At 31.2% G+C, this 13,869-nt stretch overlaps 1 protein-coding gene across 2 annotated transcripts in view; it reads left to right on the forward strand.

Moving 5' to 3' along the window:
- The first annotated feature begins 851 nt into the window (after positions 1-851).
- The window catches only part of LOC134695907 (protein WWC2-like), a 31,923-nt gene continuing 18,905 nt past the window's right edge, over positions 852-13,869 (forward strand). For both annotated transcript variants that reach the window (XM_063557389.1, XM_063557391.1), the window contains exons 1-4: positions 852-1,070; positions 5,350-5,459; positions 8,242-8,336; positions 10,833-10,941. In XM_063557389.1, the coding sequence (XP_063413459.1) occupies positions 940-1,070; positions 5,350-5,459; positions 8,242-8,336; positions 10,833-10,941 (445 nt within the window). In that variant the 5' untranslated portion in view covers positions 852-939. The remainder of the gene's footprint in view (positions 1,071-5,349; positions 5,460-8,241; positions 8,337-10,832; positions 10,942-13,869) is intronic.

Genomic DNA, 13,869 nt, shown 5'->3' on the forward strand with positions numbered 1-13,869 from the left:
TATTGGCAATGCAAATTGACGAAGATCAGTTGCTGTTTCTGGGGTAAGAGGGTACTTGAAGCCCTCTTTTGATCGAAATTCTTTTGTTTTTACTTTTAAATCATCCAAATTTCTGTTCACCTAGGACCTGCGATTTTAATAGTTGTCGACTTCACAATCTAGAAAGGGAGGTGGTCAGCGCCAAAGTTCAAGTCGGCTAAGCGCATTCATACCTAATTGGTTTCTTCAACCGTGAGTGACATACTGCAGACCGGAGTCCCTATTAACAGAGAAAGGGGCTTTGAAAAATATCTCGGTATGTTTTTTTTTTAAAATGCATTAGGTAGCTCTGTTTTTATAAATAAACGATTAATTGATGTAAATTTCCAATAAAGGATGATGGTAAGTAATTGAATTATACAATCGTGCAGTCTAAGTCAAGTTATTTTTTTGTGGTTTGCTTTGATCTTTTCAATTTTGAGTGTACACCTAAGGTGAAATTTAATTGAGGCCACTGTATTTGAAATACAATCTTGTACGTATACTTTTAGTGATAACTTTCTTATTTAATTGATGATAAAAACTTTTGTAATTTTTTTCAATGGTAGGAATTTTAAATGGGAAGAATTTTACAAATTATAGCACTTATCAGAAAATATGTATAAATATGACATGCATCCAGTGGACTCACTGTGATTTAAACTGGAAATTTGTGTTTAAAAAATAATCATATATTCGCCTTTAAACAGTTAAATACTTAATTCAAGTCTTTAATAATGTAATTGATTCACATTGTGTTATCAAATTGCAACACATTCCTTTCATAAAAAGATTGTTCCTCATTGGTTGAATTGTCATTGAAATTATTTGTTTGTGACGTCAGATATGCTAATGAGATATGGGAGAGAAACATGGAGGACTTGTGATGATAGGGATTTATTTATGTTTTGTCAATGAAATATGCCCAAGAGACGGAGTGGGGGAGAAATCCCTCTTCCAGAAGGTTGGGAAGAATGCCGTGATTTTGACGGCAAAGTTTTCTTTATAGACCATAATACACATCAAACGAGCTGGATTGACCCGCGAGACAGGTAAGCAGTTTAAGTTTTCGAAGTTTTTATTTATTATGAACACTTCCTAGACTGCAAAACGACCAAAAGTTAGCTAGCATACTAGATTTTATCCGTAGAAAGTGTACGGTGACATGCATAATACAACGAGAACAGCTGTAATTCTGTAGTTTGTTGGCATGTGTTTCGATAGTTCATGTTTTTAGGGGAAGTAACTCTGTAGAAACTGGAATTTAAAAAATATTTTCTCATGTCACTTCTGCATTTTAGGTTGGTGAATTATTGCTCAGTTATCACAAATTAATGATGCAAGCGTACCCAGTTTGTATGTTCCACCTCCAGGAATGAACTGCATGTCAAATCTTACAATTATTTCTTTTTCTGTGTTCAAATGTATACATGAGGGCCGTAAAGGGGGTACCTGTATGACAAAAAACACTTTAAATGCTTGACAAATAATGTTATGGTAGTTTTAGGTGCATGAAAAAAAATGTTTACTTTCTTTATGACGATAAAAAAAAGATAAAAAATATCACTGATTTTGACAATTCACGTTAATATTTTTCTTAAAAATAACGTTAACAATAATTATTTGAGACCTCTAATGAAACATGATAAGATCGTAGACAAATCACAGTGAAATTATAACCAATTTTCCCATAAAGGGCATGTCTACCCTCATACATGTACATACACACCAATGTCAGGAATAACCATTAATTAAAGAATGTAGTGGATTATACATTAATTCACACGCAGTCCACGGCACCATACGCATTTGTCAAAGCGGAAATAAGAAGATGTATTTTAAATCAGGAGAAATTTAAGCAAACATAACCTGATTGCTTCTAGGCTCATGGTCCTCTAGATTTGAAAATCTGGAAAAGAGTTGTACATGTAGTTTGGACCTCCGTGGTTGACAAAATAAAGCAAGATACAATACAGTTAGAGGATTTCAAAAGGACTCCATCCTTGAGGTTTTGTCACATTTTTGTAATCCTTTCTTAGGTGAAATGCAGATGAAAATATGTGATTATAACATTGGATTTGTGGTCCTGCAGTGTGTGGTCGTCATTTAATCTGGGTGATGAACTCCTTTTGAAAACACTACAGACCAAACATTTTGACATTTTTTAACACCTTGACTCGTATTGATATTTCATGGTCAAATGTTCAAACTGTGACCATGCAGTTATCCATTCCGTTTACTTAATTCAATAGATATAGGAAGATGTGGTGTGAGTGCCAATGAGACAACTCTCCATCCAAATAACAATTTAAAAATTAAACCATTATAGGTTAAAGTACCAAGTTCATTTAACTTACCTTAATACATCTTGTAGAATGTTGAAATGCGTGATTCCGTCTTCAGGTGAATCCTTGGTATGCATAATGGTTAACTTTTAATGGGATGTTCAAATGTAAATTGTAACCATTGAACAAATCGATTTCAAGGGCTGAAGGTTTGAGATCAAAGGTTATGGTTGATTGTGAATCTGTATACAAATGTACATTTTTGTACACAAGTTGAATATATTTAACAAAAGATCGTTCCTTCCTGAATAACTACTGTAACTGTTAAAGCCAGGTATTTATTTTTTTGTACATGTACGAGTAATGTAATTATTAGACCCTTTAGTCTACCCTAGATGTCTTTGATTCTATTCTCTGCTATTTTTTGAAGGAATCTCATGCTCTGTAGTATGGTAATGCCATTTGGAATTACAACTCAAAAAGACACATTGATTAAAAGAAATTTAAAGATTACAATATACATATACACATATATGTAGCTGGTGTTTGAAAATTGAAATTACAAGATGGTTTATGTCAAGACTTTTTATGGTTTGGGAAATTTGGTGCTTCCCTTATTCTAGTAGATAGGTAAAAGTTCTCCATTAGCTGCACCAAGAAAGTATGCTTTTTGTTAAAAGTTTAAAACTGTGATAATCTAAATAATTAAACATACATGTACACAATGTAAGGGTCCTTAGTTGGACATGAATGTCTCTTTAATACAATGAAAGGAATCTCATGCATTTGTTTTCACAATAACATTAAGTTAGATATTGATCATCAAGGCTATATTGAGGGGTCAGTAGGTGGTTTGTTATCAGTTAAGCCTAAATTTTGTCCATAACCAAGATACCCCCATTTTCCAGTGTACATGGCAGTCCTATTCCCAGACCTTCATCTCGTAAGACCACTATCACAGTACCTATCTATTGTTTATATTGTTGTTTTTTTTCTTGTCCTGAGCATGCATAAAATATTTGCAACTGAACATTAAGCGCACATTAATCAATCAAGGCATTATACATGTAGAAAAAAGAAGTAAGTTCCAGTAGGAAGGAGACTTTTTTGAAAGGTTTAAAGCGACAATACTAAAAATCTCTATCAGTCTATGTAAACTTTTTGCAAAATCTGTTTTGCAATTTACTTATTTGCAGAATTTTGTATGATGTAACAATTTTGTTTTAAATGTATCTTCATGTCTAAATCGGTGGCGGTCAAGTTATTGTACTGATTTTGTAGGCTAATACTGAAGGCTTCAATATGGGTCTTAACTTAGTACACAGTTCAAACCTAAAGCCATTTAAACTACAAGCAAAAAATTGTATTTGTTGCCGTGCAGTGAACATTGTATCTTAATTTAAGACTTGAATTGCTTTTATCATCTCTTGATATATATCTGCTTCATCAATTCTTGTAGTCACCATCATGTTTTAGTAAAATTCATTTTCTTTAGTATTGATTGAATTTCAATACACATGTTCATTTTGTAATTAAATGTAACATTAAAATTCTTGCAATCTGATTATAGAAATATCCTGTGATTAAATACATGTCCCTTTTAATACCAACATAGTTTGATATAACCCTATACTTATGTTGTGTTTATTTCATTCATAACTGTATTATAAATAGCCTAGGGGTATAAACGTGGAATGTGTGGCATGTTGTCTACAGGTAAACAAACAGTAAATGGTCATTGTAAACTTGGTCAGTAACATTAACCATATGTACATTCTTCTTATCCTTTGTCCACATACCTTTAATTAAATTAATAATAAGTAAGACATTAAAGAACTAAGGTCACTTACACTACATGTACAAACGAAAAATGTTGTATGAAAAAAAATAATTACACACCGTTTAAATGGATTAGATTTTTTCATACTGTGCGTAATAAAATGTCAGGATTTTTCATTTTTTTAGGCCAAAATTAAAATATTGTTTGTTTCCCCAATCCCGATCCTGCAAAGCCAGATGTGGGTACGTAGGTAGGTAGGGAAATACTTTATTTTTCCAAAAAGCTTGAACATTTTCAGACGATCTAGCAAGCCTGAAAATCCAAAATGAATAAAATAATATTTGACTTGGTGTTGACCATAAAATTTTATGAGCAGCACCAATTTTGCAAGGTCGGTCGGGATTGGGGAAACAAACAATATTTTATTTTAGTCCTTAATATTTATGAATAAAAGTTGGATGCATACACATTTAACATTCCACATGTGGTATTGAATTGGTACATGTACAACTGAAGTGTTTTCTTTAGAATTTTGACTGAAGGGAAGGTGATGATGAATTTTGAAGGATGGTGTTTAACATGTATATATAGAGTAATAAGGAATTAAAGTGTCAAAGGTGAATTATAAGCATAGGATTAAGGAAAGAAAAAAATGATCTCAAAGTAATTCAATTCAACTTATAATAGGTCTGTCAATAATTTTGGAAATAAAATCTGACAATTGTGGTGATGTCTAGACTGTTTTAATAAAAAAAAAATCGCTGGTCATGGGAAATATCCTGTTTGAAAATATTGAGGGTTTGAATGTGCTAACTTCTCCATTTCAAAAAATATTTTGTGGAATATTTTATGTCCAAAGGTGTGTTTTGTAAGTCTGTCTGTCCGTCCATTGGTCTATCCTGTTCAGGTTAAAGTTTTTGGTATTGAATCTGAGTTTTTTTTTGATGAACTTGAAGTCCAATTAATTTGACATTTAGTACAAATGTTTCCTGTACATGTGATATGATCTTTATAATTTTAATGCCAAAATAGAGTTTTGACCCCAATTGCACAATCCACTTAGCATAATAATAGAACATGATAGTGCATGCTTCAGGTTTCAAGTTTTTGGTTGCTTTCAATGAAGTTGCGCGTATTGTTTACTTCAACAGTTTACTTGAACAAAGACAGTTTAACTTTAAGACCATTATGTCTATTGATAGATGTTCCAATATTAAAAGACGTAGAAATTGTACAGGAACATTAAAATGTGTATTTTCTTTATAGATTCATAAAACCACAGACATTTGCTGATTGTATTGGTGATGAACTGCCTTATGGTTGGGAGGGGTGCCATGATCCAGAAATAGGAGTATATTACATTGATCATATAAATCGTAAGTTGGTTAGAAGATCATCCTCTAAAACTTGTAGTAGCTATATTGGCAAGTTGCTAATTATATGAAACATGCCTGTAAAGAGCCAATCTTGTTAAAATATGGTCCCTGTGTTCTTAGCCTAGCTTACATTACTTACAAGGATCTGAAAACACTGTTTTGCTTTCTATTCTGGTAATGATTACTTAAGCCAATGAAGTTCTAACTTAGGTGTGTTTAAATGGGGGGGGGGGGGGGGGGGGGGCAGAGAATCCTGAAAGATCTCTACAAGTAGAACGGAGTGTTTTCAGATCCTTGTAAGTAAAGCTTTGATCATGACAATAACTGTATTTTAGTCTGATAAACATCATGGGCATAGAGCAGATTTGGTTATGTATGTATATTATTTAAAATTTTCATTAAACACTGTATAAATGCAGATTATGTCAGTCTTAAAGAATGCTACTGTTTATCCACTAAAAGTAACTGCAAAATCATGAAAGTGGCTTCTAGTGTTGTTCAAAACAATGACCTTTATTAGTGATGCGATTTTATTGTCAACATTAGCATTATACCATCAAATTCTGAATTATATCCTGAACTAGGCATATCACTGTGTCAACAGTTTAATAAACAAAAAAAAGTCATATTTTGAGGAGCCATGCATAATCTAATTTAAAAGGGTTTATTGTTACCAGGCATACTTTTATTTGCCATGGTTTATAATTAGACTCTCATGGGGTACATCTAAAGACAAGTATATATGTATCACTTATGCATTTATACAAACACATACATATAAGCAAGAAAGATTTGTAGAGCACATAAACATGAAGATGATCTCATGCTTTTACATTCTTGCATTCTTAACTGGTGGCAAGGTCATTTCAGGCATTAGTAAATGAGAGGTACATGTACATGTATTGACAAACATGACCTCTACTTTTGGTAGTGTCTTTTAAGTTAATTCAAAGGAATTTGGACAGTATCATTTTAATTTTAATCATGCTTTACAACATGGTTATTCGCGCAATACAAATTTTCATTCATTTTGAGAATTAATCTATTCAGTGATTGAAATAATACCACCACCAAATATTGTTTAAATAGACAATACAATATCATAAATATTATAATTAATCCACAAAAAAATTATACTTTAGAACTTTCTTAAATAAACAAAATTGTACTTTCCTTCAAATATTTTAAAGTCTATTGACCGATATTTGTGTCTCTTTTGAAGGTTTAATTGTTGATAATGATTAACAGTAGCTATATTCAATAAGACCATTTAATTACAGTTTTATTGAGTTGATTGTTCACTGTTGACTGTGAAGTGCTATAGAGTTATGGCATATTTTCTCTGTGTGTACTGCACTACAGACTATTTTTATTGGCTGTTTATATACAACTAATGATGTAGACATTCCATTCTCTTTGTCCTTGACAAGTATAAACATTCCTATGAATGAATGAAGAATTTGGATGTTACTGAAGTTAAATTGTTGCCAGGGAAAGTTAAGGATTGGTTCAATGTACTAGATATTTACTAAAGAAAACCATGATAATTCATAGATCAATGATCCTAATTATAGGGGTTCTCTTTATTACATGTATCTAAATTTGTTCAGTTCAGGGTTAGGGTGTGTTTCGGATATTATTCGAATTTGAGGTGAAAGGTTAATTATAATAGTAGAGAATATTAATATTTTTATGAATCAATGTGACCAGGGACCCTTGAAGTAATTGAAAGCTGATATAGTGATTGCACATTTTTTTTTAATACACAGTTCAATGACTTCCTTATGTTTTGAGTTGTGCAAATAAAATTTATGTCAGTTAAGACATGGAAAATAGGACATACATATATATTTCAATGTATGTTTTATAGTAAAATCTTACTTAACCTAACCTTGCATAAATAAGAAGCCTGCGTAAACAATATAAGAGTACATTGTCAATGCCATTAACGAATTAGAGAATATATTATTGGTTTGTTTCTGGAAAAAATCCCAATATCTTTTCTCCTAAAGTTGTTGAAACAAGAAATTAAACTTTTTTCTTATTTAATTTTTGTCAAGATATTAATGCACAAGAAATGCACTGATTTTTGTTAGGTTTGTGGTTAAATTAATCTATATATGTTGAAGTATTTAAGATGCATATTAATTGATTGTAACAACTTTAGATGTACAGTACAACATGTGCTTGATATTGACAAGTTTGTGTAGGTGGGTGTCAAACAATGATATATTTGGCAGGTCATTGTCATATATTTATCGACAATTTGAAGAATTGTATCTACCTCATCAAATATACTTATCTTATATTTCATGTGGAAGTATTTGGAAAGAAAATGTTTATCTCAATAAAAAGCTTCTCAACAAGAAAATTAAAAAGGCTTCATATATGTTACAATCTTACAATGATGATAAATATTTTAAGGTTGTTTTCAAAGGTAAATTAAAATAGTTTTAATAGATACTCTTGGCCTGCGTTTCCCAAAAAATCTTATGACTAAGATTAATCATGTAAAAATATGCATAATAAATTTTTCATATACTGAAAGTTTAAGGCTTGCTTTCTAGTTTTGTTGTAAATAAAGGTAACAGTGGTATACTGCTGTTCAAAACTCGTAAATCTATGGACAAAAAGCCGGTTTGCTCGCCTTTATTTAGTAGACTTTTGTATTGTTTTAAATTGAAAAAATAAAAATCTATGAAAAAGTCTTAATCCTGCTTAATACTTATATTGCCAATTGTCTAGATATATTATAAATGTGGTGCATACAATGAATTTTCAGAAGTGAACCAGTTAGAAGATCCCAGACAAGAATGGAGAAGTCAACAAGAACATATGCTGAAGGAATACCTTACTACTGCACAGGATGATCTTCAGGTATATATACATGTAGGAGTATAGGCTCTGAGCCAGGAGTTATGTCACATAGGAATATAGGCACATATCCAGGAGTTATATCATAAGTTACTCTGGGGGTTAACACTCTTGGAAAGCTAACAATAAACGTATTTACACTTTTGGTATTTAGCTGTATCTTGCCTCCGAATGACCTAAGATCAACTCCGAATCACCTTTTCACGTCAAGTAACAATCACTTTTAAATTGTGACATCAAATATTTCAAATTATGATGTCAAAGTTTACGGGAACCTGTGTGATTTTAGGTAATGGCAAACAAATTTGCATACAAGTGTAAATAAGTCTATTATAACTTGCAGGTAAAAGTTGAATTTAAAATTTTCTAAACGTGAATGGCAATGCCACTTTCCAAAGAACTAAATATAGCTGGTGCGTTGTATAACCCAAATAATTCAATCACATGAATGTATAGACAACGAAAAAGTGTCACACATTCATACAAAATAAGCTCAGGATTTATAAATCTAGAAAGAAATGAGCTGGTTGCTTATTGGTCACCTTTTCTACAGGGCACCAATTTAAATCCAATGTTTGTGAAGAATTTTTAGCATGTTAGGGATTCATGAGAGACCGATTACAGGGAGGAAGTGAATTGGTTAGTGTATTTAAGGCTGATTTAGAAAAAAAAGGATTTAGTTGAGTCATTACATGAAAAGGATTCTTTGAAGTTTGTGCATGTATACAACAGGAGTTAGTCACATCTTACATTGGAAAAGAAATAAGGTTTTTACTAATAGAGTATTCTGTGTTGATGCATACTGGCATTTTCTGTATAATATCACATGTGGTTAGTTTCTAGCCATTGCTTCTTTAATAAATACACGTTGTTGTTAGTTAGTAACTCATTGTTTCATCCCCATGACTGTGGTCACCTTAATACCAAAGGAGTAGGTCCAGTAAGACCCCTTTTTTGCCCCAAAATATAGCAGTTTTACAAAATTGTTAAAATGTAAACTGTTAGTTATTTAATGGACAGTAGAATGCTTCTGCTACGTTAATATGGGCTGTTTTTGACAATACAATGCACATATATTGGGTACTAGCACCAATAAGTCATGCTAAATTACTGAAATCTTCGAATTCATAATTCTAGCATTTTAGTTAAATTTTAGACGGTTTCCGCGTAAAACGAAAGTGGCCGCATTCGTGTTCATCCTAAATATTGAAATGTAAGTTGTATTTGATGATAATACATAACATATATATAAAGGTTGAGGATGAACACGGATGTGGCCACTTTCATTTTTGACAAAAACCATCTGAAAAGTGACATTTTTCGACATATTTTGTAGATTTTTCATATTTAAGCTTGAATGGGAACGTTTTTAATGACTAAATTAGTTAAAATCTTTCACATTAATTAATTGAATCAAATGAAATAGACACTTAAGTGTTTAAAAAGTGGTCAAAATCTTTCGTCAGATGAATCTGAAATTTGAGGCCAAATCGGTCCTTACCGGACCTACTCCTTTGTAAACTTGAAAAAGGGAACACAATATATTTAAATTGAGGATTGTGAGGAGTGGAGGGGACAAAGGGTTAGGGGTATTGAAGATTGGTGTTTTATTTAAATCTGAGTTTTTTTTATCAAATGATATCTCTTTGTTCTGTGTTCCCTTGAATCTTCCATCAATTGGCGTGTGTTGAATTATTAAAACAACCAGTTTATTATTGTAAAAAATCTTAATATTTTTAGTGCAGGAAATTTAATATAGCAGTAATTATGCATTTTTCACATTCTCAGAACACTTAAGAGTAAGTCTGAGATTTAAAACTTTGTACTTTAATTAAAATATTATCCTTGTTAAAATATAAATAGCTTTCTACCACAAGTAACTCTATCCTTAAAATTTTACAGTTTGATTTAATTAAGTACACATTACTTATCAAAGAATACATTATTATCATTTCATACTTAACAACATATCTTACATTCCATAAAAAAACCCACAAAGATATCTATTTAGAGGATTTTTATTGTAATGAATTGTTAAGTTTTTTTGCAACAATGATTTTTGTGATGATACTTTTTGTTAGAATTATTTCGATTGTACTTTGACCTCTTCTTGATGTTTTGAAGGTGCCGTAATTCTTCATAGGTTAATAGCTGTACATAGTACAATGCACCTTGTTACAAAAATTCTTGTGATATCATAATGTCATATTTCTATTTCTATAAAATATTTGTGGTAAACTTATCTTTAAGATGGGATTTTAAAAAGATAATACAAATGTAGATCAACTTTGTCCTTTCTTTCTTAAAAAATGTCTAGATTATTTAAAAGAGACTATGGTTTTAAAATTTGTATGTTTATCATCAAAATCAAAATAATTATACAAAATGGTTTAAAAAGAAGAGAGAAAAAATATTTAATATTTGTGCACAATGAGACTGTTAGAAATACGCAAACAGTATCAGAATTGCATATTAACTTTCAAAAATACTATTTTTCAGGCCAAAAAAGAAATTTATTCTGTGAAAGAGGAGAGGTTAATACTAGCTCAGGATGAATATCAACACCTGACAGATACTCTAACAGGATGGAAATCATCCAGAACTAGTCGTAAGTTTATTAAATAAGTCATCAAGTAATAGACCTCTAATCATCTAGGACTAGCAGTCAGGGTACTACTCATACAAGTGTATTTTATTTACTTGAACAAGTAAAAAAAAATATACACATATAAGTAAGTTTGTAGGATACTTATACAAGTGAATTTTTTTTACTTGTATAGGAAAAAAAAATGGCTGAGTTATGTCCCTTCGGCATTCAGATTTTTTTACTTGTATAGGTAAAAAAATCAACCTTTCTTCTTTTCTTAAATTTTGAATATTTCTTTGCTCTAATAGAATTTTAGATTGTGAACCCTATGCAGATGTCTTTACTAATCATTTAAGTGTAATTTCATGGACAATGAAAGTCCCATTTGTCTGTTATCTTCTAAACACTGCTCATTTACAAGCCCCAAAGGAGCAATTTTTGAAGGCCTTGCGCAAATATACAAGATCTTTGCTCAATCAGTTTCTTTGATGAATTAATGAGATGAAACATTGAACTTTAATGAAAAAATTTGAGCAAACCTGGGAAAAATCATTAAAGGCATGATTTCACACCTCAAAACTTGAGTATTTTTGTTGGATTGTAAGAAAAATTTACTTATACAAGTAAATTTTTCAGAAAATTAAGGGGAGATTATTCAAACATTATTTATTTACTTATATGTGTATATTTTTTTTCACTTCTTCAAGTAAATAAAATACACTTGTACAAGTAGTACCCCTGACTGACTAGTCAGACTTTTATAACGTATTAACCCTTTCCTCTATTGAATTTTATTTGCATACTTGATTTGCATAAGAATTTTCAATAGAATGCTAAAAATATGCTTTAAAGTATTAATACATTGGGAAAAACAAATATTTCATCAAATTAGAGTCAAATATTCCTACGATATTCCTTTTCATATTGGATACAAATTTTATTAAGTCTACTGCAGACACTTTGTAGTCAAAACGTTTCAACTGAGGTACTACACAGGCGTCAAAAGGCGTCATTATGGTTATGGAGGAAAGGGGGTGGTGTCAAAAGGCGTCACTATGGTGACCTATAGTTGTTAATTTCTGTGTCATTTGGTCTCTTGTGGAGAGTTGTATCATTGGCAATCATACCAAATGTTCTTTTTATATTTAACTGGAATTGAAGATGGAAATCATCTAAGACAAGTCTTCAGTCTTTTATATAAATTTTGGCTTTTACATAAATAGTAACCAGGAACTAGTTGAGATTTGCAGATTCTCTTACAAGATGGACGTCATCTAAATCAAGTTTGAAAATTAATTACATAATTTGCCATCTAGATATTGTCTGAATTAGCTACAGTTTAAGATTGTCAGTATCCTGGCATAAAAAGTGAATTATTTGAAAGTCATACTTCAATCTGACAGTATAGACAACTGCAAAAGACACTTTACTGTAACATCTTGTATCAGTGACCTCTTGCTACAGGGTAGTATAAATTTAAACTAGATGTTTTTAAAGGGACAATCTTTATGTCTAACATTTATTTACAATTAAATAGTTATTTATTACAGCTCTTCAGGATTACTTCTAATACCTAGGAATTCTTAAGTTTGATTTGTGTTTTAAATTCCATACATGTCACAGAAAACCCCAGCAATAACTTATGACAATATTATGACATGAAAAGCCCCTACTAATTATATTTTAAATATCTTAGTGTCAGGTTATGTCAGTTATTATGTTTTCATCATTACATGTAAAATTTGATTTGTTAGGTATACATATATCTGAAACGTATCTGATGTATGTAGGTTAACGGAAAATACGGGGAATGTTGACACAGGTTTTACTGTAAAAAAATGTCATTCCAGAACTGCTGTAAATGTAAAAATATTTGTTTTCATGTCATAATTTATGTTTTCTGTATGATAGATTTAATGTCATTATTTTTTGTAGTATTGCATGTTTTTTGCAAAAAATGGGTTGTGGTCCAAATTTAGTGAATTAAATGTACTTGATAACCCCATCTCATATGTTATAGTTTTTGTTGGTTTTAAAATAGCCCATTAGTTTTGTAAACAGTCTTTTTAAATGTATGTACAGGTGTGGTAAACAATACATAATTATTTCCTTATTATTGCTCTGAGGTATATCACATGTTAAAGTTATACCAAAGTAAACATTTTGCAAAAACATTTTTGATTTCTTAGATATGACCCTGCAACTCTAGAAACATTTAAAGAATCCATGTGAGACCTTATTTATTGTCATTGAAATGATGAGAAAGTAAAACCAGTAGATTTATGAATTTAAATGTCGAAAACAGTACTGTGTGCATAAAAACATACTGGCCGTACAGTGACCTGTAGTTATTTACATATACTTGTGACCTTGTCCTTAAGTCTGATTGATAGAGTCGAGTTGGCAATCAGTTAACATCTTTGTGACCTTGTCCTTTGGTCAGATGGATAGATATAAAAAAAAAAGAAGACGTGGTATGATTGCCAATGAGACAACTCTCCATGAGGGACCAAATGACACAGAAATTAACAACCAAAGGTTAATTACTGTACAGCCTTCAACAATTAGCAAAGCCCCTACCCCATAGTCAGCTATAAAAGGCCCCAAAATGACAAATGTAAAACAATGAATTCAAATGAGAAAACTAACTGCCTAATTTATGTACAAAAAAATGATCAAATTAATATGTAACACATCATCAAACGACAACCACTGACTTGGGACAGGTACATACATACAGGCAGGGTTTCCCCTGGGTCAATTATTTTTTTCGCCACCTCTTTCGCCAAAACAATATATTTTTCGCCACTTTATTATTTTTTTCGCCAAATAACATGACTACATTTTCGTTTTAAATTATTTACATTTTTTCCTACCCCCCCCCCCCCTTTCCCCCATTGTGTCTATGATTATGCTCTCAAACTTATTTTAGAGTTTACATGTTTAGGC

The sequence above is a fragment of the Mytilus trossulus genome, chromosome 14 (assembly GCF_036588685.1).
Source record: "Mytilus trossulus isolate FHL-02 chromosome 14, PNRI_Mtr1.1.1.hap1, whole genome shotgun sequence".
NCBI classification, from domain to species: domain Eukaryota; kingdom Metazoa; phylum Mollusca; class Bivalvia; order Mytilida; family Mytilidae; genus Mytilus; species Mytilus trossulus.